Source organism: Malania oleifera, chromosome 9 (assembly GCF_029873635.1).
Source record: "Malania oleifera isolate guangnan ecotype guangnan chromosome 9, ASM2987363v1, whole genome shotgun sequence".
Classification (NCBI taxonomy): domain Eukaryota; kingdom Viridiplantae; phylum Streptophyta; class Magnoliopsida; order Santalales; family Ximeniaceae; genus Malania; species Malania oleifera.
The window spans coordinates 13,805,057-13,830,007 of NC_080425.1; the positions used below are offsets into that span (position 1 = coordinate 13,805,057).

General features: G+C 35.7%; 1 protein-coding gene across 12 annotated transcripts in view; it reads right to left on the minus strand.

Moving 5' to 3' along the window:
- Positions 1-21,077, minus strand: part of LOC131163700 (inactive poly [ADP-ribose] polymerase RCD1-like) — a 47,501-nt gene extending 26,424 nt beyond the window's left edge. Inside the window, exons 1-5 of one of the 12 annotated variants that reach the window (XM_058120385.1) lie at positions 20,696-20,930; positions 20,192-20,251; positions 19,981-20,081; positions 12,793-12,900; positions 891-2,153 (exon numbers count right to left, since the gene is read on the minus strand). In XM_058120385.1, the coding sequence (XP_057976368.1) occupies positions 891-2,029 (1,139 nt within the window). In that variant the 5' untranslated portion in view covers positions 2,030-2,153; positions 12,793-12,900; positions 19,981-20,081; positions 20,192-20,251; positions 20,696-20,930. Of the gene's footprint in view, positions 1-890; positions 2,154-12,792; positions 12,901-19,980; positions 20,087-20,191 lie in introns of all 12 variants that reach the window. The other 11 variants (XM_058120383.1, XM_058120389.1, XM_058120388.1 and 8 more) reach the window with 11 other exon arrangements.
- Positions 21,078-24,951: the final 3,874 nt, after the last annotated feature.

Consider the following 24,951-nt stretch of genomic DNA (forward strand, 5'->3'; position numbering starts at 1 on the left):
TACTTTGGATTTCTTAATCAAAGAAGGAAGAAAAACATAAAGGGGCAACATAGCAGGGACTCGTTGACGAGTGCCCTGTGCTCGTCGACGAGTAGATAGAGCATAAAAATTTCAAAAAATAGGCTCGTCGACAAATGCCCTGTTCTCGTCGACGAGTGTACTTTCTATGGATCGTCGACGAATCCACTATTCTCGTCGACGAGAAGTTTTGGGCTGCAAGCAGTTTTTTGCATTTTGAATTTTGAAACTAGAGGGAACCCTCCGAGGGACCATTATATATGTCATTCTGGGCGTGTATTAACAGCGTATGTGATCATTTGAGTAGTGTATTGTGTACTTTGTGATTTCCTTAGTGAAATTCTAGTGTCATTGCATCCGTGAATGTAGGCTTTGCCGAACCACGTAAATCTTATCGTTGTTCTTATTTTTTATCATTTTCTGGTTGTGTCATTTACTTGTTGTATCTATTCCACTGTGCATCTTAATTATCCCATCCATATTACAACTTCCTATCATGCCCTATGTTGGTCACACAAGAAAACCTTTTGTCAAAGAATAATCACAATATTAACACAACAGATTCCCTCTCTCTAGTGCTCAAGATATCTCAAAAATAGAGAGATATTGCCCTGTTCACCTACTCGGAAACCAGCTCAACTTTGGAATATACTTGGAGCAGACATAAGAAATAAGCTCTGATTTACATTTATCCATTTGTTTTCTCATGTCAGACTGCAAAGTAAGTTAAATACCCCTCATCAGGGATGAAAAATTCATTTTACTTTATAACATACAGTTCTTGTCAGGATTGGAATATGCAATTCACAAACTTCTTTATTGACTTAAAAGAAACAAAACTAAAAACAAAAGCAAAAAAAAAAAAAACAAACCTCGTGTGAGTGCAGTTAACAGCCACAAGTTGAACACCAATACCATATATGGACTTATTTTTTGTTAGACCACCATGCCCCAGTCCATAAATCAAGGTACTAGATAATGCTTCCTTGGAAGAAGGAAGCCAAGCATACTGAACATTTGCATCCCCACGATACTTTTTGGTTATTTCAACCTGCTTCTCAAAAAGCTCCAATCGAGCTTGCATTGAAACACTTGAGCAGCGGCATATCTCAAGAATATCGGCATTAATAATTGAATCCGTGCCTGTCAAAAACATGCTACGCACAGAATCAGAATCCAAATCTCCATGGGCAGGTTCAAACTCTGTTAATAAGTTTTTCTCCATCTGCTGACTTCCTGCAACAGCCTTATCCAATTTTCCATCAGATTTTTCATTGCAGCTATCCTCGACTTCTGCATCATAATTGTTGCTCTCAGGTTTCTGATCAATTTGAATTTCTTTAACAATAGCGTTTGACTCTCCACTACATTCCTTGAACTTAGCATGATCCACTCCATTTATGTCAATTTCAAGCTGCAGCTTAATCTCACGAGACCCAAAAGAGTCTGCAAACGATGCCTGATCTTTCTCACATCCATGATAGCAGCATTCACTTAGCTCATTTTCATCATCAGAAAAAATTTCTGGAAAAAAACAGCTTCCTGCTTCGTCAATCCAAGCAACAGGCTGCTGTAAACCTGTTTTCAAGTCTAGCCGAATCATATGCAAAAAATCTAGCAAAATACGATGACCATCTAAGTCAACCTCAACTGCTGTCTTTTTTACCTGAAAATCTTTTCCAACCATGCCAACAAGATCCTGAGGAAAGTCAGTCCATTCACCATTCTGATAGAACATTATACGTTGTGGAAACCCACTTTTCAGAAAATTTGAATAATGTCTGACCAATGATTTCCTAAAATATGACCTAGAGTCCACATACTTGCTCTTGCATCCATCAAGTTTCCTTCGCTTGCAAAGCATACTTGTTGATGAGTTCAAGGTGGACCGCAATGGTACCACTGCACGAGTTGTTCCAGAAGAATATGCTCCCTTGAAAGCCTGCTTCCTCTTCAAGCCAAACCCAACCCTTTGATCACTATCCAATGCCTCTGCGAATTTTGCTTCCATTGCTATCTACAAAATCAATCACTGTGCACAACTCTTCGACCAAAGCAACAAATAAAATGGAACTATACAACTCTACTACTGGACAATCTCAGAGGAACTATATCATTACAGAGAATGCCAAACCCTGAACAAATAAAAAAAAAAACAGGTAGTCAGTTAAGATATCCAAATAACAGATGAAAATGGCCTTTGTTAATGAGATTATAAGTTCCTAACAGCATGCTCACACACACATGAACAAACAAAAGAGGAGCTAGTGATTCACACGTAACACAAAATTGCATGCCCAAACCAATGAAACCACTCCACACATTTAGACAACCAACTTAAATTTGGACAGCATTGATGAAGTATAACGCTAATAACTAAAGCAAATACAAACAATAGATGCGCAAGAAGTGTGTTTACAACAATGCCACATTCGTTAAATGGTGGCAATAAAGGTATTGGCTCTGTGATAGGAGGTATCTCAGTGCATTGGCAAAGAACAGTGGAGGTGATACAAGTTGCACCAATGACGTGCAGTTGACAATTATAAGGTGGGGATGAAAGTTAAAAGGCAGTTTCAGAAAAAGGAGAAACAACCAGTGCAGAATAATAACATTCAGGATCAGATTAATTATAATTAAAATTTGACATCTAATAAACCAATATATAATGTTCCATTAAATTTATTGATGAGGCCACAGATTGCATGTTAAGTAATGAAGTAACGGTTTACAGATCAGGGGCCTTAGCCTTAAAATTGACCAAAAACTTAAGCATGCTCCAAACATCCTGTATTTGTACTCTTCTCGGCATTAATGTCCAGCAGAAACCATTGAATTCTGCAGTCCTGCCGGAAAGTTAGAGAGTGATCCTCCCTTCTCTCTTGGAAGGTGCTTTCCCGCGGAGGCTAGGGCTGGATTGTGTGATTGTTGCTTGAATCTGGAAGAGATTGAACTTGAAATTCCTTTCGGATAGCGTGTGGAAGGATATTGGAGTGTGGTGGTTCAAATTCTTGGTTTCCCGCCTGATGTGTTTTTGAATTTGAACCTCCCCTGGCCGATGGCAGGTGGTTCAAAGAGCTGGGTTAAGTCTGCCATGGGAAGCAAAGAAGGAAGGAAGGAAATGATTGAGGATGCACTTAGATTTATTGTAGCTAAAGGAGGCAGAAGGGGGCAGTGGGTCACAAAGAAGGATTCTGAAATAATTGCAGAATATGAAAGGCTGGAGGAAGAGGCAGAAAAAAGATTTTTGGAGACGAACAGGCCTCGGCCGGCGACAACATTGTATAACAATTTACAGGACAAGGGAGAAGAACATGCAAGCCCTTTAGAATACCTGAAGAAATCTGTGATAAATGGGGATCATGTTCACTCTACCCCAATGGTGTTGAGTGAGAGGATAATGGAAACCCTTGGACTTGTGGGAAGTGAGGAGTCTTCAGAGAGATGCATGAATGAAAATGAAAGTAACAAGATACAATCGTGGGATGATAGGGTGGAGGATGACACTGTCAGTGTGAAATCTAAAGCCCCTGATGAACAAGATGATAGATTGAAGGAGGATAACAATGCGAAGAAGATGAATGAAGGAAGAACAATAATAAGGAACAACAAAAGGGTGCCATGGTCGGAGTTATTTGCAAATAACAAGAAACCTGGTTGCTGTACCGCAATTCCGGCGTTCCATACAGATGGCAATGGTGCTAAAATGAAGTCATCTGATTTATCTCATCTAGAAGACTCATACCAGAAGTGTCTGGTTGGCTACTTTGTTGGGAAGGCTCCTGGAAGGGATACTTTGAGCACTGTGGTTAATTTGTGGAAAGCTAAGGTCAACTACATTACGCATGCGGATGGGTGGGTGGTATTCAAATTTCAGAAGATGGAAGAACTAGAAGAGATCCTGCAGCAAGCACCTTATGTGGTTCAGGGTAGGACTTTATTTATGAAAAAAATGCCTAATATGTTTCAATTTAGATCTGAGCACAGGACCACTTTGCCTGTATGGATTCAGTTAAGGAACCTACCAATAGAGATGTGGAATCCATTGGCCTTAGGAAGGATATGCTCTGAGCTAGGTAAACCGATATGTGCTGATAAGTTAACTATGATGCAAGCCAGAATTTCTTTTGCTAGGGTGCTTGTGCAGATAGATGTTGCGAAGGAGATTAAGTATTCAGTCAAGGTATTCCTTCCTGAAGATGAAGAAATGGTGCAAGAGATTGTGTATGAGAACTTGCCCTGGTACTGTACTCTCTGTAAGCATGTTGGGCACACGGCTAATTTCTGTGGTATAAAGAAAAGAAATGAAGATGCAGCAAAGTCAAAGGAAATGGAAAATAACATGCCTGGGTCAGAATGCCAGAATGCAAACAAGCTGAATTGTAAACAGGTAAAAGGAGATCAGGGAAAAGAGAAGGTGGGGGAATCTGAATATTTAGCTGGCTCTTCTGATGGGCATTTGTTTGATCCCATTTGTGGAGCTTTGTTGTCTCAGTTGGGTTACAAGAGGATGAATAGGGTGTGTGATTTATTCCCTGAGGTTGAGTATGGAAGCAAACCTGCTTCTCGGCTGGAGGAGAAGGCTGTGGAGGCAGCTTTTGGGGGGGGGGGGACACATTATCACTGAGCTCAATGCAGCAGCTCTTAAAGATACTGAAATTGTTAGACTGAAGGGGACCTGACGATGTTCTCACAGCATGTTGTTCTCAAGGGGACAGAAGCATTGGGGATAGAAGCAATGATAGAGGAGTGGATTATCAGCCTGATCCAAGTTTGATTGAGGGCCAGCAGATACTATGTGCTCCAGAAGCTAATGGTGATACCACTGCTGGTTGTTCTAGTCAAACTAATAGAACCACAAATGAAGGTATTAATGCTGTTAAAAACAGGAAAAATGGGAAGAAAGGAGGTGGTTCAAGTCAACAAGCTAAAAAAGGGGGGCATGGCCCCCAACATGCTAAATGAAGGCTGCTATATGGAATATCAGAAAACTTAACATGCCCCTGAAACAAAAAGGGATCAAAGATCTCATTAGGAAGAACAAATTGGATATTATAGGGATTTTGGAAACTAAATTGTCATTGGAAAAATTGGAAAAAACGATGAGTACGAAATTTAGTTTGTGGCAACAAATCAATAACTTTGAACTACATGAGGGTGGAAGAATCCTAATTCTGTGGAATTCTCAGAAGGTGAAATTACAGGTATGCCATAAAAGTGAGCAGGCCATACACTACTTGATCAAATGCCAAATAACATTGAATGAATTCCTTGTAAGTTTCATCTATGGATTTAATACAATAGTTGCTAGAAGACCATTATGGATGGACATTATCCAAACTGGAAATGTTTATACTGGTCCTTGGATGCTTATGGGAGATTTTAATTGTGTTTTGAATAATGAGGAAAAGAGGAATGGTGTGCCTATGTCGATGTATGATATGAAAGATATAAGTGAATGTTTTGATATTGCGGGACTGACTGATCTAAAATCTTCAGGATGCTTTCTCACTTGGTCCAATGGGAGAGTATGGTGCAAACTTGACAGAGTTATGGTGAACCAGGGATCATAGTAGTTAAAAGCGCGCCCCTAGGCACAAGGCGCAGTGAAGCGAAGAGGCTTGCGCCTCAAACCAGGTGAGGCAAGGCGACCTGCAAGAGGCGACACTAGGCGAGACAAGGCGCACTAGGGCGACAAGCGCAGTGAGTCGCACCTTGTGAATTTTTAGTCATTTAAAGTAGAGAAATAGCCACAGCCAGACCCGTAGCCCTCCTTCGACTCGAACAAACATAGCCCTCGCCTCTCTCAGCCCTTCGAAGCCCTTCATGAGTTCGTCTTGCACATTTGAACCAGCAGGAGCCTTCGCGATCCTTCAAACCAGCAACGTGAGCTCATCTGCGAGCCTTCGAACCAGCCAGGAGCCTTCGCTACTTTGTCTTCGAGCTTCAAACCAGGATCGTGAGTTCGTCTTTGACATTTTGAAGAAGCACGACCCTTCGCGACTTCGTTTCCAACCAGCAGGAGCCCTCGCGAGTTCTTCTTCTTCTTCTTGCTCCCTGCTTGTTGCGTGCTACGAGCTGCTGACTGCTGCCTGCTGCCTTCTGCTTCTCTTTTTCTTCTTCTTCTTCTTCTTCTTCTTCTTCCTGCTACCTGCTTGTTGCGTGCTGCGTGCTGCTGACTGCTGCCTGCTGCTTCTCTTTTTCTTTTCTTTATATGTAAGCTTATAAATTAAATATTTTCTTTAATTAATTTAAGCTTATAAATTATAACTAATACATAATATTTATTTTTTTTACTGAAATTTACCTACTGTTTTTAAATTTGTAATATTTAATTTAATTAATGTAAGTTTATAAATTATAACTAATACATAATATTTATTCTTTTTATTGAAATTTGGCTACTCTTTTTCTTCTTCTTCTTTATATGTAATTACTAAATAAATATTTAGTTTAATTAATGCAAGTTTATAAGTTATAATTAATACATAATATTTATTCTTTTTACTGAAATTTAGCTACTATTTTTTAATTTGTAATATTTAGTTTAATTAATGTGAGTTTATAAATTATAACTAATACATAATATTTATTTTTTTTATTGAAATATAACTACTATTTTTTGATTTGTACTCTTTTCTTTTGATGTTGAACTATGTTGAATTGTTGATGCTTTTGGGCTAAATTTTCAAATTTGTAATTGAGTTTTTTGGCATTTTAAATTCTAATATTAATAGATATTCATATGTTCATATATCAATTACCCCAAATAGACATTTTACCCCATTTTAATAATTGTGCGCCTCACCTTCATGAGGCGCGCGCCTTCGCCTCGCGCCTTCGCCTCGCGCCTCACGCCTCAGCTTCAAAGACCCTTTGCGCCTTGGCTCGCCTCGCGCCTCTAACTACTATGCCAGGGATGGTTTATGAATAACTGGAATGCACAGGTCAGTTTCCAGTTTCCTGGCAGTATGTCTGACCACTCAGTGTCTCTGGTTTCCTTGTTTGCTGAACAGGAATTGGGGAGACTTCCATTCAAATTCTTCAATATGTGGACAATTCACCCTGAGTTCCAGGAGAGAGTTAAAGATGTCTGGCAGGGAAGTTTTGATGGTTGTATGCAGTACTGTTTTGTTAAGAAGCAGCAAGCATTGAAAAAATCTTTAAGGTCTCTGAATACCTTACATTACTCTCACATCTCAGCTCGTGCTGAGAGGGCAAGTGCTGAATTAATGGAGATCCAGAGTACGCTACATGATGACCACTCTTGTGAAGAGCTACAAGAGGAATTGAGGAGAAAGATTTGTGTAGCCATTAGACTGGAGAGTGCTAACAGAATGTTTTTATCCCAATTGGCAAAGTGTAAATATTTGAGAGACTGACAGGAACTCTTCTTTTTTCCATGCTGTACTAAGGAGGAACAGATGCAAAAATCATATTACAGCTGTAGTGAAACAAAATGGGGAACTTACTAAGTCGTATGATCAAGTGGCTGCTGAATTTGTGAATTACTACTCTCAATTACTTGGCACTGAGGAGTGTTGCTCCAAGATAAATGTTCAGGTGGTAAAAAGGGGTCCTGTCTTGAATGACTTGAGAAGGAATGAAAGGATGCAACCTATTTCAGATGAGGATATCAGAATGGCTTTGTTCAGCATAGAGGATGATAAAGCTCCAAGGCCTGATGGGTTCTCTGCAGGTTTTTACAAAAAGGCGTGGAGCACTATTGGTTATGAATTCAGTCAAGCTGTGAAGGAATTCTTCCAGAATGGCAGATTACTGAAGCAAATAAACCATACATGTATAGCTTGAATTCCGAAGACTTCTCATGCTTGTTCAGTCAATGATTATCGTCCAATATCATGCTGTAATGTAGTGTATAAAGTTATTGCAAAATTGATAGCAAGCAAAATCAAACTTTGCTTAGAAGGTCTGATAAGCCCAGCTCAAGCAGCATTTGTTCAAGGAAGAAGCATGGTGGAAAACATCTACCTGGTGCAGGAATTAATAAGAGGATATAAAAGGAAGAGAATATCTCCAAGATGTCTTCTGAAAATTGATTTGAAAAAAGCGTATGATTCTGTATCATGGGGTTTTCTGGAAGATATGCTGGTAAATCTAAACTCCCCTGCTGAAATGATCTCATGGATAATGGAATGTGTGTCGACTACGTCCTTCTCTGTCTCACTGAATGGAAGGATGAATGGATTTTTCAAGGGGAAGAAGGGACTGAGACAAGGTGATCCATTGTCTCCTTTGTTATCTGTAATCTGTATGGAGTACCTGTCAAGACTCCTCAAATCTCTAGAAGGTAAATGTAAATTCAGATTCCATCCCAAGTGTGAAGAGCTCAAGATCTCCCATCTGGTTTTTGCTGATGATCTTATGCTTTTCTCTCGGGGTGATGCTGTATCTGTGGGTCACTTATTGGAATGCATGAATGAATTCTTCCAGTGTACTGGTATGTCAGCCAACAATCTGAAGTCCAGCCTTTATCATGCTGGAATGAAGGAGTGTGATTTAGAAATTATAATGAATCAAACGGGAATCAAGCAAGTGAATTCCCCTTCAGATACCTTGGTGTTCCTCTGCTGTCATCTAAGCTGAATGCTGCTCACTACAAGCCGTTGATTGACAGAATTGCTGGTCTGTTAAAGGGTTGGCCTGGTAGCACTTTGACGTATGCAGGGAAACTAGAGATAATAAACTCAATTATCCAAGGCCTAGAGTGCTTTTGGCTTGCGATTTTTCCAATCCCACTGAATGTCCTAAATCAAATAATCAAGCTGTGCAGAGTTTATTTGTGGAATGGAAGGAGAAAACCCTTGGTTGCCTGGCAGGAAATCTGCAAACCAAAGGAAGAAGGTGGGCTAGGAGTGCTAGATCTCAAGGTGTGGAACAAAGCATTACTGACAAAAGCCTTGTGGAATATACAAGCCAAAAAGGATAGTTTGAGGACGAAATGGATCCATCAGATCTATTTAAAAAATTCTGGAATTTGGGATGCTGCAGCAAAAAAAAGATGATTCTCCCTTGTTCAAGAGCTTGATTGAAATTAAAAATCAGTTGCTGCAGAATTCTGGGGGTGTGGATGCAGCCAAAGTAGTGATGAATGAAATGAAATGGAGCTCTCACATGTCTATGAATTTTGGAGGGGAAAGTCTCAATAAATGACGTGGATGAAAGGAATATGGTATAATGGGAATACACTGAAACATGCATTTTGCCTATGGCTTGGTTGGAAAGGTAAGCTTCCAACTTGTGAAATACTACCAGTAGATGGGAGAGATCAAAGATGCACATTCTGTATGGAGGATGTAGAGACCCAAGACCACCTCTTCTTCAGGTGTAAATTCTTAGCTGAGGTTTGGGGAAGTATAAGGAAGTGGTTGGGAATTAAAAGAGCAATGAGTACAATTAAGGCTGCGGTGAAATGGTTACACAAACAAGAGAATGGTAAGGGTTTTCTTTCAGCTGGAAAAAGGATTGGATTAGCTACCACGGTATACTTTATTTGGCACTTTAGGAATAGGAAAAGATTTGAAAACTATGTATTACCCCCTATGGAATTAATTAAAGTAATCCAAAGACATATCTATAGGGTGGTTTTTGATAAATTTGATATGTACTCAGTTTGGTATTGTTGAGCGTGTTGATGCTCTTGTAATATTTTGGGCACATTATCTCTTGATTGGTCATTTTGGCCCCCGGGTATGCCCGGGTTTTGATGTATTGTTTTGGATGCATATTCAATTTATCTCACTTGTATCTGGTTGACCTGGGTATGCCCAGAGTAGTTGTATATATACAGTTGATCAATACATTTACCCATTTGATCAAAAAAAGAAAAAAGATATTCACATAAAATACGGATGTAAGCCCATACCAGTTACTAACTTGTAGTTGCCACTAATGAAAAGGACCCTGTAAGTATCCCTAACTTCCTATGTTTGCACACTAGGTCATCTATTTTTGGTAGCAAAAATAACTGGGATTCTGCAATGCATTCAAAAATCTAGCCAACACAGGAGGAGCAAACAAAGCATAAAATACTGGAGGAGGTGGTGGACTATGACAAGTAGATACAATTACACATTCAATGCCCATCTCATTGTGCTCTCTATTTTTTTCCCTTTTTTTTTTTTCAAATTCTATGCATGTAAAATCATCACACAGACTTGACAGGCACACTCACCATGTCACCCTTAAAAAGAAAAAATTAAGACACAAAAAATTAAGGGACAATGTAATTTATTTACATTCCAAGATGTAATCAACATCACCTTTGACTAATACCAATCTCAATTAGAAAGCTGAAATCTTCAGTTTCCCACGCTCCATTTGGAGGCTGTAAGAACTCAAAAAATTTTCAAAATGAATATATAACGGCCACAGGCCCATTTGAATGTTTGATCACGTAACCAACTTCATGCTTTGTCATTTTGTTTTCATTTCAAACACTCCTGTTCTTTTTCATTCAGTTTATCTTCAAAACTCTAGAAACAGGAAATATGTTTGGTACTGTCATATTTTTCAGTGTTTTCCCCAAAATAGGAACAGGAAATGTGTTTGATTAACACTTAATATAACACAAGTTGAAACTTCACAGTCAATCACGTGTAAGGTTGTCCTTTGCATTAGCGCATTATGCATTACATGAGAGCAATACAAACATATCCATGAGTTAGATGGTAACAAATTATTTTTTACTATTCTAATACTATAGATAGCGATAAACAAGAAGATTTATACTGTAATTTATAGTCTTAAGAAGTGATCCTACATTAAACATTTCTAGCTAAATACTTGTTTCAGTACATGTGCATTATATTGAGCTGAATAACTGAAGAAAAATCTCTTAATAATAACCTATGTGGGATTCAAACCTACAACAGTACAACATCTCACACCACTCTCAACTAGGCTGAGATGGACTAATAGAGGATTGCAACAAAATTAAAAATTTTGCAGCAAAAAATTCATAGCTAAATAAAAAACCATAAAATGAAACAAAAGTATATGCAAACAAATTTTTTGACCATTTTGAATATAGTATATAAACGGACTTTAACATTAACAGCTCAAATCCATCAGAGATTCTAAATGTACTGCATCCAGCATGGAGTTTCCCATAATTTTGGGTGGTAAACCTATTCACTATCAAGCAAAAGCTGTGATTTTGTGTTGATGGATCAACCTTTCCATCAGTAATACTTTCATATTAGGCAGAATTCTGTGGCAATTTACACATTCAAACAAGTTCTCCACATCTCTATAAAGCATTCCTGAAAAATGAAGATTTACTTTAATGGCCCTTTGACAACCAAAAAAGCAAAAAAAAAAATTCAACCCTACAAAGAAGGCAAATTTAGTTCAAGAAAAAATTACTTGCACATATTCCCAACAACCAGAAATCAAAACTCTCACACAAAACCCAATAATTCACAACCAATTAATGAAGACCGCAGCCTAGAAACACTATAAACTTTAAAACACATTAACTATTCAATTAGATCCTAGGCAGTTGGATACAGTGAATGTTTTAAAAGACAAAGCAATCAGCAAGGTGTTCTAGTTCTAATGATGCGACGTATAAGCCTCAAGGCATTAAGGCATAAATCTTTTCATACAAAAATCAAAAGTATATAAATAACATTGATTTAAAGTAAAAATTAGGAGAACTCTAAGATCTGAACTCTTAAAAAATTCAAGAATGATTTGTAAACTACTTGTAGGTCATTCTAAGAATAAAAAATTTAAATCCATTCAATCAAACAATGCTAAGAAATAACTAAAATTTTGGTAAAGTCTAAATTGTGCTCATGATCCAAGATGCAACTCTTGATTGTTTTGAAAAGGTTTAGGGCTCAAGAGTTTTAGAGATATCCTCCCATATATTCATTCAAGATCCAAGATGCAATTCTCAATTGTTTTTGACAAGTCGAATCAATTAGATCAGAGCATTCCTTAATCTTTTCATATATGCATGATCCAAGATGCAACCTCAGTGGTTTTGGAAAGGTTTAGAGTTCAAGGTTGAGATTCACTTAGATTGCAGCATTCCCTAATCCTTTCATCATTCATCTGATTAGCTTATCTAGCCATAACTTGCTACATCTTACTTGACAAATGCTAAATGAGTAAAGCCTCAATCAAGAAAGTGCAAAAGACACACCTTTTATGCCAATGTATTGGCCTTACTTTACTAAATTATTGTGTTAGCATGTCACAAGTTAGGTATTTTAGATGATGTCTCAAGGCGCTTCAGGAACACCTTGTCTTGGTGTAAGACTCATTTGCCTTAAGATACAAGAACAAACGGCAACGGCAGCAGCAGCAACAAGAAGACAAAAACTTGACAGCAAAAAGAATTTATTATCTGGACTCTTGAGGTTAAAGAATAAAAAAAAAGTCAAAAGTAAAAAAAGCAAAAAGACAAAAAGAAGGAAAAATCTTACAAAAGAAGCACAGATCTGAAGAGAAGTGGTGCAAAATACATAATGGAGTTTCAGTCTTGGAGAGAAGAAGACAACCACGATGTAGAGACTCCAAGAACGGAAAAATACAGATAAAGAGAGAGGGGGGGGGGAGGGGGGAGGGAGACCTTAGGACCAACTGAGAACAGAGAGAGAACGAGGATGAGGAAAAAGAAAACTCAACAGAGAAGACAAACTGAAGAGAAGCTGCACAAAAGTTTGGAGAGGCTTGGAGAAGAAGAGGCCAAGAGGATATCCAGTAACCGAGCACCTGAAAAAATGAGTCAAGGATCCTTACCTGTATAGCCAAACTCATGGAATGAGAGAATGAAATTGTACATTTACAAAATGCAATGGTATCGGAAGTGCCAACAGAACCGAATGCTTATGTTCAAAACATTATATCCTATAAAAACAATAAAAGTATCATAAATTAATACAATAAAAGTATGATATTCTATAAAATACAATATATTTTTGTAGGAAAATAATAATGTAATTAAGAGTTGCTATTAAATCACATATCAACATGTAAATGAAAATACAAGTAATCTTAATGTCATTTTTTTCCCCTACATGGTAACATAATTTACCTAATAGAAATAGATTGCAATTAAATGGATGATATGTTAATTCAGTAAGTAATTTACTCTTTCTTGACCTATAGTAGTAATAAAACACATGCAGATGCACAATACTAAAGGAGGGAAGAAAAAACTTATTCCTATTTCTTATATTTTCTACAAAATATAATAATTTCAAAATTCTGTCACAGCATGTTTTACAAGTCTTAACACATCTGGGAAAATTAAAATCTCTTCTGCAACTCATAATATGGCCCATTTCACTAGAATGCTCTTCTGCATTTTCTGCTTTTACCATTACAATTTCTTTTTAACAGAATACGTTCACAAGTTGGATTTAACCACTCATGTAACTATCATGGCATCATTTTCACCATCATATCCATTCTTATCCTTACTTGAAAGTCTTTTTTCTGCAAATCAAACATTTTAAAGCTCTGATCAAATTTTTTTTTTAACTTCAAACTACAAATAAGTAATTTTGCTGCCCAACATCCCAATTATTTCCAGGAGAGTCCCAGATTTTACAGAATTTTGTGGCCATTTTCTATTAAAATTTTATCCATTTTCTGATTTTGTAATTTGAAAATGAAGTTTCTGATTTGTACCAATTTAATATTTCAACGGCAATAATTTTTGTTATTTAAAATATTATTCATCAATTCTCCACAAATTTGCTAAATTTTAAAAATTTATGAAATGGGGACGAGAATGCCCCTTGGTCACATGCATTCACAGTTACCATGGTCCATCTTCCACCTTCCTGTCTTTTCATCAGTTCCAGGAACAATCAAATTCAAAATTAATCCATTTTTCAGCATCAGCCAAATTTTTTTAATCCCGTTCTACTTTTAGATAAGTACTTTTCTATAAGTGGTTCCTAACAATCCTAAGAATGCCAACATAAATGCACAGGCAACTAGATTAAACATGCCCAAACTACAAGCTTTAGGGTAATCAATAAACCAATTCACTAAAGAGTAAGGCACAAATAAATGCAAGATTCACTGTTCTGATTTTTCCTCTCTTTTTGGTGGTGAGGAGGCTAGCCTACGCATAACCTACCTACATATCCATTCCATAGAGACATTAAAATCATTTAATACATTAAAAATATCTATCACCAATAAATTCTTTAACATTTGGGGCTCAAAAAAATCATTTTGTCATTAATCATCATAAATTCAAAGGTAGAAATAACGAGCACGCCAAGTGTATGAAGAAATTATTTAACATTCTACTTTATAGATCTTTACCACTAAGTCTACATTAAAAGAGTTGATTAACGTAACTTTATAAGCATGACATTCCAAAATATTTACTGTGAAGATTAAAATTATGATACTTTATCTTAATTGTTCAGGTAAAGATTACAATTGCCTCTCTGAGTCGAATTTTTTACATTAACTGAGCCGAGCTTGGATTTAGTTTAAAAAATGAATACAAGGTGCTAGGTACCACAATGGCATCCAGAAGAACATTAGAAATGGGTGCAAAGCATTTGCCTTTTGGGAAGCTGTGGAATTAATGTTGTCTTTGGCATCAAATTTTGGCAGTAGGACAAGAATTAAGAAAGCTTCTTTAAACGTTCACAGCATTATGGTTGCTAGCAACACATTCAGGTAGTTGATCACAAGGTAGAAGTAAATTAGGGTGGAAAGTTGGATAATATTGGAAACCTGTTGCCAGATTAATTGCTAAAAGCTACTAGGAAAATTAAGGATGCTTTGTTATGGGGAAAGAACAACATTAGGTAGTTACGGATTTAATATTTATCTTTTTTCTTTCAGGTCTGCTTTGATAAATTAGTATAATTCACTAGCTCTAACTCAATATTGTTGGTGTAAAAAGTAATGTAAAATCAGCTGAACAATTTTTACAAAAGAGTTTTGTCTTCAGCATCAGTTACAAGAGGGCCAGTGGCTAAGGTATTATAAGTCAGTTTTCCCTCAACTAATGGTTTATGATTTTTTTTAAAGGTTAATATCTACTAATTTCAAAAAGTAGCACGTTGGTGTCTGTACAAAAGAGGTTTAAGGAACAAAAAATCTTCTATTTTACAGACGGCGCTTTCAAATCTGCTCCTTAACTGATTCAGACTACATATACTTGTTTTATTCTTTATTTTTTCAACCAAACCCCTTCTTCAAAAGGAGACTGGCACACAGCCACAAGCAAGATACATGCAGCAAAAGAAAGAAACAAAACACACTACTAGAGAATTTAAATAAAGGGAATTCAGTCCCTAATAAACCTATACCAGTCTCCATTAAGACAGCTTAAAAGCTAGCATGAGAGCTCTGCATACAACCACATTCCTTTCCTTCCACAGAATTTAGAGGAAGGGAGGGGGAAAAAAGAGAGAAAAAAGTGAAGAACCCATCTCCAAAACCCCCCCTTTTATAATTGTTTCCTCCTTTAAACCACAAAAAAAAGACAAAAATAAATGTCAACGGATCTACAGCAACAATTTATTTAACTAAAGAATTTATCCAAGAAACTTTTCAGTCTACAATGAGGTATTGTAACTAGGCCATATTATTCCCTTACACCAAGACATCACTAGTCCTTCATGTCAATCATAATTCTCAGTCGATCGCACACACGCAAGCAGCCACAGGGGAATGGAATAATCAATAACGGTATGTGTAAATATCAAGACAAGTGCATAATGGGACAATGCCAAATTCAAAACTATTGCAATTGACCACACAGCAAAATTAAAATAATGGGACAATGCCAACTTCAAAACTATTGCAATTGACCACACTGCAAAATTAACTCTCCAAAAAAAATATTTATTCAATGCTAATTATCATCAATAAATATGTTAACCCGCTTTTCTCTGGAGAATTATAAAGGAACCAAATGACAGCTTACCACTACATATTACCACAGTTCTCACATTTCAAACAATTATTAGAAGACTTGCATGCACTGCACATATGGGCAGGTGCTGCTATAGGACTAGCATTATTAAGGAGAGGTGGTTCTCAGTTGGAAATTCTGGGTATCAATGTCGTGACAGCAATGATATTAAAGAAATTATTGATTGAAGGCACCAAGCAACACCATAGGTTGGTGGTTGTGGCGGCAATAGGGCAACCGTTAAGGTTAAATCATATTAAATTGAAGGTTCAAGATGACTTAAGGTTTCAATAGGAGTTTGTATGGATTAAAAGTTTTAGTTAACTAAAAACGAAAAAAACAATTCTAATTATTCCAGGTGGATCATTTAGGAAACTTTCAAATCAATGTGGTTTTTAAAATATATATAAAAAAAAATAGACAAACAATAAGTACAAATTTAAAATAATGAGCCTTAGTAAAATAAGTATTATGAGTATTTATATTTAAAAGCAAAAACAAATAAATCACTGTGTCAAACTTATACATTTCAATTTGTGATATTAGTACGACAGTTTGGTTAAGTTAATTTCTCTAAAATCAGGTTTCCCACTAATTAATAGAAGAACAAACCAAATATTAATTAAAAAAATGGATAGTCATTATCATTATCATAACAGGGAGACCAATTTATCATAACAGAGAGACCAATTTGTTTCTTCTTCTGCTCCTCTCTCATTCTTTAGCTAATTCCAGCAACCATATGAAGATTTAAGATTGCCCAACATATCAGCTTCAAAATCTTTAGAAAAAGTTTAAGGTTTCATTTGGTGCACAAAATGGAATAGGCTAGAACCGGAATAGTGATAATATAGGAGCATAATAGCTTACAATAGAAAATATGTTGCTATAAAGTAAATGACCACTAAAAAATTTGGATGAATACATAACATTAAAAAGGAAGGAATGACGATTCCCAAATTTCCACCATGGGATTGTCGGATGGAATAAGACAAACTTTTTCATGAGTGTTTTTTTCATTGTAATATCCCTACACAATGTCTACTCCATTCCCACCCTAACCCATTCCCTAAGCCAAATGCAACCTAGTATCCTTAAACTTAAAACAAAAATTCAAACGAGAGAAAATGTTAATGGACTAGGTTTACGGACCCCCAGGAATGGGTTCAAGGCCTTTCAGCATTAAAAAGGGGATTTACTCTGATGTTAAATGGCCATTTTGACTGAGATCCAATCAGACCCATTGGGTTGCGCCCAACTGCTCGCCAACTCGTGAATTAAACAAAGTGAATCACATGATTCAGGTGAGAATTCCTTTCTCAATTTGCTCTGCCTAGCACATTTGAACCTATAGGATAGTTAATTGAATTAAGTTGCACAATTCAAATTTTGGATCAAGAATTCTAGGATTTTGACAATATATTTTATTTTGCTTCTTTCCTCTTTTGCTGCTTCCAACAACCATTTCATGATTGCCAACAGGATCACATCAAAAAAAATTTCCTTGTTTCTCCTCAGGGTGTAATTCAATTAAGAGATAATCTTATGCTTTTCTTAATCATTACTGTTCTAAGGCTGGATATCAATTGTTGACCCACAACATAACAGATTAAAGACTTTCAATATTAGGATTTCTTGAGCTGTTAAATAGCCATTTTGGCTGGTATCCAATCAGACTTGTTGGGTTGGGCCCAATTGTTTGTCGATTCATGAATTATACAATGAGAATCATATGATTCAGGAGAAAATTCCTCTCCATTTGCTTCTCCTACCATATTTGAACCCATAGGCCAGTTAACTGAATTAAGTTGCACGATTCTATCTTTGGATAAAGATTTGTACAATTTTGACAACAGTTCTTTTGGGATGGGCCCAATTGTTTGTCGATTCATGAATTATACAATGAGAATCACATGATTCAGGAGAAAATTTCTTTCTCCATTTGCTTCTCCTACCATATTGGAACCCATAGGCCATTTAACTGAGCTAAGTTGCACAATTCCAACTTTGGATAAAGAGTTCTACACTTTTGACAACAGTTCTTTTGCTTCTTTCCTCTTTTCAATTTCCGACAGCAATTTCATGTTGCCTACAGTATCACGTTTAATCATTGTTCCTTGTTTTCTCACTCATGGAATAATTCAATAAAAAGACATTTTATGTCATTCTTAATGTTAATGCCAAGGCTCAATATCCATAGTTAACCCACAACCAAACAGCTTAAGATTTTAGGTATAATGTTAATCTAACATGCTACTGATCCTAGGTCCTAGCCTTGTTCCCCGCATTGTATGTTGTTAAAAATAATCTTATTCCCCGCTATGGGTTGTATTTATTTATTTGTTTACGTCTCCATGTGTCATCTGGCTGCATGTGTGGAAGGATGTTGCCTCATATACATTGTTAGCCCACAACCTAATGGTTTAGGTTTTAGGTAAAAGTGGTAGTCTAACATTTAGAAAGACTTTAGCAATCCCACCGCTATTTGATTATGACACAATCTTATTTTCACTCACTTGGGCAACATTAATCCATCTTCAACCATTACTAACTATTTTCAAAACAGTGCTGCACGCACAAGACTACATACATTGGTGTTCGAACATCACAATTATGAGAAACCACTTTTTTTTTTCGAAGATTTTTTTTATCAATTTTTCCAAAAAAAAAAAAATGCAGCCATAGAAATTTTCACCGAGTTACTAGTATTTTAATCTTGAAACTTTTTATTTCAAAAAATAAAAAATGCTTAAAAATGTGCAATGCAGCTACCCAGCTATCATTTTCCAAACAAATATTAGACCCATTTATGGACAAACTACATAGTGATAACTAATTAGCTAGAGCAGATAGATCCTAACTGTTAACATTTATATTGCAAATAATATTTGACCCGAAAATTTTAACTCAACAACTTAACTGGCATGTGTTATTGTTAAAATTTTAAATCTCAAATAAGCCTACTTGCAAAGCATGCAAAGTTGGTAGCTAATTATCGGGTAAAAATATCTAAATTTTTTGGACAAGTTGTACAAAATCATTTTAGTTATTTTATTTCATTCTAAAATGTCTATTATTCTTACAAAAGTAACCTTTCAAACGCGTTCTAACACCCTCTATGCATAGGTACAAGATATAATTGTTAAATTTTCTGTGCATGATCATTATGTTATACAAAAAACTTGTTGAACTTTTGTTTTAAAGTTAATATCTCTAAATTAAAAAATCTGAATAAAGTCCATTGCACAGGATCATAATTTGCATTGAATGATATACCTTGATGCATTAGAAGATAATTTTACCCTCATCTATGCGATTTTTCAGTTGATGTACAAGTTTCTCTAAATGCACCCAAATAAATGCTATCTTTCTACTTTTCAAGCAGGAACGGAAACCACCACTCTTTTTATAGAGTTCCTTCATAGATACATTTTTATTGATTCCACCATAGTATATACAGCCATTAAGAGTCTGTTTTGTTTGGAGGGAAGTGAAGATGATAAAAAAGGAAGGAAATGGATTCCCCTTCACTTCACCTCTTTCCTTGGTTCACATAAGATGAAGGGAAGACAAAACAAATGTAGAAAAAACATTGAAAAAAAGTGCCACTTTTGTCTCCCAAATCTGAGAGAAATTTAGAGAAATTGTGCAAAAAACCAAACATCAATAGACAACTTTAAAAAGGACTACTGTTGGGGGTATGCTCGTAAATGACAGTTGATTTCATTTTCTTTCCCCATGTTTCTCTCCACTCTCTCTTTTATTAGACCAAACACTACAAAGAGAAACTAGTTTCATTTCTCCTCTTCTCTTTCCTCTTATAAGCTCTTTTTCTCTTCTTTCCTCTTCTCCTCAACCAAGCAAACAGTAAAAAATGTTACTGTAGATAATCTAACTAACAGCATAACATTATGAAATAATTTTCAGAACAGGCTCAGATTTACTTGTATAAATTAGAACATGCAAATTTGCAGAAACCACTCAAATAGCTGCATATGTGAAGTGAGAAAAAAACTAAAATAATAATGACATACCTAGCGCTGCAATTAATGGTCACTTTGTACACGTTATCTTCTCTAAAAACCAACAAGTCACCAAAGATAAACTCCTTCCTCTTTCAGTCTAGAGTCCCCAGCTACTCTGATCATAACATGAACGAATGAAAAAGAAGAATTTTTATTTTTCACGGCCCAAAAAGTAATGCAATTTTGAGCAAAAAAAAACATCCAAAATTTTAAAAATTACTTTTCTTCTTTTGTAATGGAGAAGGAGGACAAGAAAAGCCCCAAAGTCTCCGTTAGCTTACTGAGAAAAAAAATCGTTAAGCAGAGAACACAAAATGTCAATCTCAGATGTTTTAACAATTTATGAACCTAATACTCCCTCGAAGAAGCAGAGATCGACTATTTAGTCTGAGCGAGGCCCGTATTTTCATGTCGGCAAAGCAAAACATAGAGATGAAAATTGAACACTCCATTTCCTCTCCTCCTCTTTTCTTTCCGCTCTCTCAGCAACCAAACGAAGGATAAACCTACTCCCCCCTACCGCAACCTGATCTCAGATCTCAATTCAAACATAGATCTGACTGATTCCGACTCAAACCCAATCAAATCGACGTAAACAAAACCAAAAACTAAAAATCTAAAAACTAAAAAATCATAATACACCAGATCTTCGATCCAGAACATCGAAATCGTTGCTTAAAAACAACATAGCAGAAACAGATCGATCGAATAGCAAGGGTTTTACCTGCATAAAGTGAGAGACGATGATTTTCTTGAGAGAAGGATCGGCGAAACCCTACCTCACGAAAATGAGGAACAGTATGAAGGCAACGACGCCGTTAATATGGCACGACTAACGGCCGTCGAGAGTCGGCAGTCTATCATAGCCTCAACGTTTTACGTGAGCGAAAAGAAAGGACCGCCCACCTTGGGCCCACTAATCGAGATAGAGTCACCTGCGGGTAGCATCACCGTGCCGCTGTTAACCTTTGATTGGACGAGCTATGTGAAAAGACGACCAAAAAAACGCAATTTCAATTTTGTATTAACGAGGGAATTTGATTGGTCGGTGTGAGAGTAGTTCGGGGACGTTAGGAGTTTCACCCCGAAAAAATCGTGCTGCATTTCAACGGCTCACGGAGCGTACTAGTGAGGATTTGAATTTTGGGTGTAGGGACTCGTAGGATCGCATGCTGTGCACTTTAGCATCGAGAGGAAAACCTTTGTTTGCAAAATGGGTTGGTTCTTAGGTAGGGCACGTTTGATATTATTTTTGTTTTTTTTTTAATTTTTATTTTTTATAGTTAAAAAATAGATTATAAAAATATGTTCATTTATATTATTTTATTTCTACTATTGATTTTTAATTTTTTGCTAAAAAAATTAAAATTAAATTTTATGATTTTAAATTATTTTAACAACTGTTGTCAAAAATTTTAATATTTTAAAAAAAAAGTTATAAATTAAATTATTCATTTTATATACTTTTAAATTAAAATCAAAATCAAAATCAAATGATCATATGAATTTAAATATAATTAAAAGAAAATATACATAAAATTTTAAAAATATAATAAAGTCAATTACAAAAAACTTTTACTATTTTTCAATTGTCATATCCAATAAAATTTTTATTGTAAAGTAAATTTTAAAAATAAAACAATTAAGTAAAATAGTTATAATAAATTTTATTTTTATTATAGTAACTTTTTAATGTGTATTATTTGTAATTTTATCATTTTATAATAGTATTTGATTTAAATAAAATTAGCATTTTTAGCTATTTTTCAATTTGTATTAGTTTTATAAATGTTAACCAAATATGTTACTAGTTCTAGTTTTTAGTTTTTTTTTTCATTTCTCTAATTTTTTACAGTAATACCAAACAACCCCTTAAGTATCTATGGATACGAAAAAAAAAATGTGATAAAGAATTAAACATAATTTTGTACTTTTAAAATATTCGCTTGAATTTAAAATTTAAGATTTTAAATTTATGTTTCCAATAGTTGCATTTAAGAATGTGAATTTACACATTAAAGTTAATTTTGCGTTGATATCAATAAAACTTAAGACAATTATGTTGGAATTAGTGTGATCTCAATGGGGGGAGTGAAATGGGTTTTAAAAACAAGCACACATATTTGTAGTATCTCATTCAAATTATATAAATGTATGCAAATAGTTATGACAGTAAACATGAATAGACATACATGTGCGAAAAGTAAAGTGTAGGAATTTAAATGTGTGTGTGTGTGAGAGAGAGTGAGAGAGAGAGAGCGAGAGAGAGAGAAATTTGTTAATGAGGTTCGGCAAAAACTGTCTACGTCCCTACCTTGGGCATACCACTTAAGGGTTTCACTGGACCTACTCACTTAAACGAGCGGAACATAAGCCATGTACAACATTTATTTTCGCAACCTACACACCTCTCCTTACGGGGTGAGGAATACCTGAACTAAGTTAACAGGTTGAGCGAACTGGTCTCCCTTACGAGGCGAAGACTCCCTAATTCAATTTTCAAACTGAACCTATAATAACCCGGATAATTATTGGAATTAAATAATAAATAAATAAATAAGGGAAATTTTCACAAAAGGAACAGAGTCTCGTCGATGAACACGGAGCATTCGTCGATGAATCGTCTTCTTCGGATTGTCGACGTGGACGCATGTTTTGTCAACGAGAATTTACCAAGAGGCTATTTTCATGCTTTAAATTTCGTCAACGAGGGTAGGGTGTTCGTCAACTAACTTGCTTCTTGGCCTCATCGACGAAGTGACGTGTCTCATCGACGAAGCCAAGGGTATAAACAACCAAGAATTATTTTCTGCGAGGAATTTTGCATGCAGGTTGTCTCTCTCTCTCTCTCTCTCTCTCTCTCTCTCTCTCTCTCTCTCTCTCTCTAAAATCGTCCCTCCCTCCTTCTCTCTTCAATTCCAGCATCGTTCTTCACCAGTTCGACGATCCGAGACAGTCACGTCACTCGTGGGAAGATTCTCTTCAAATTTGTTTGAGTGATTTGTTAGTTAGGCCAACTTGGGAACCATCCTAAAAGTTGGCTAAGTGAATTTTTAGGTACTTTTAGTATTACCAATATTATTTGAGACCATAATTTGTATACTATGAGAATATACTTGTGTTTTAAGGAATAAATTTGGGGTATCATATTTTCAAGAATAGGGTGTTTTGGGCCCCTATAGTCATAAGTTGAGGATCCCAGCAAGTATCTATTCAGGAACTCAAGTAAATTAGAGGTTAAGAAATTTATGAATAGGCAATTTTAAAAATTATGGGTGTGTTGATTTACTAGATAATATGTGTATATAAATGTAGGTTTTTGGGGTTGGTACACCAAGGGTGCGAGAGTGGAGTGTTGAGTGGAGGCTAACCTCGCAGTCAAATAGATAAGGGAAATATGTTATGTTAGGGATTTTAGAAAATATATCAAAAGGTTATGTACATATATTTATATCAACTTATTATTCAGATTTTTGAGAATATCATTGTTATTATTACAATAGAAGTTACGAATTTTAGAGCATGAGAATTTAATTGCTTATTTGTGTGGCATAAGTTCTTAATAGTTTACTAAAGTATCACTACAGTTTTACAAGTAACATGTTTTACAATATACTAGCAGAAGATATCTATATACAGTTACCAGAAAATATAGTTTATAGTATTTTCATAATACCATGACTATAGAACCATAACACTCAGTTATACAGTTATTCAGACAGATATACAGAATATGCAGATTAGTTTTGAAATGTCATGGTTATTTCTATATCATGGTAAAAACAGTTAGATAATTATATATATTTGTACTAAATAGTATTAGACCTTGTGGAAATATTCAGTCAGATTCAGACAGTAGAGTACGATACCGTTGCTATTTCATATTAAAGTACAACCACATATCTCAGATAGTATGTGGATTCCGTCTAATCGCGTCAGGAGAAATTGCAGTCTCCCTAAAAAGTTGGGTTGAGGTGGTCGGTTAGACGAGATAGAGTAGTAGCATGCCTGGAGAGACTACAGTGGACCAGATTGTTGATTGATAGAGATATGGATTGACTTGCCTAGTAGGCCAACCAAAGTAAGTTTCGCCTACAGGCCGCACAACCCTGTCAAAAGGGGTTAAATCATGACATTCAATTTCTAGGGTATTATCATAGATGTTTCTATATATACATATACAGATTTATAGTGCAACGGTAGTTTTAATATAATATTAGAATTATGTGTAACTAGAAAACTCAGATATACAGTTGTATTTTAAATTATAATAAATGTGACTTGTACAGTATACTATACTATCAGCTATATAGTTTTAGTATTATATCAGTAAATTAGGTGTGTAACTCGATTACCACACACCAGCAATAGCATATCGTCTCTTACTGAGTGTTGTCTCATCCTAGTGACTTAACATTTTTCAGGTGATTCAGTTAGGCGAGCAGATCAGGCTCGCAGGTAGAGAGGTTTCTTGCGCTGCCTTTTTTAAGGGTGAGTGTTTCGTGAGTATTGGTTGTTTGGATAGATCTCAAGATTTTGATGATGTCACTAGGTACTTTGTGATGTATATTTTGGGACTTTTTAGATTTCTGGTATTGTAAATATTGTTTATAGTTTTATGTATAAGATTGTGTCGTGTACAGAGTTTTCTCAATGCTCCATTGGGCCTAAGATGTTTTCAGTAGTTAGTACAAAAAAATTTACTATATATTTTATATATGTTTAAGTGGAAAAAAATGGCATGAAAAATCAGGTCGTTACAGAACCCAACCAGTCTCCCTTACTTATGGCCGATCGGTTGATTGAGTTGATTTAAATGTCAAAGGATCGGTCGACCGGGGCTATTTAATTAACCCCAAAAATCCAACGTCGGTCGACTCTGCTCTAAGGTCTGTCTATGGTTGATCTGAACATTAAGTCATATCATGCAGACGCATGTATTATTATAGTCAAAATAAAAAATTAAATGTATTTACAATT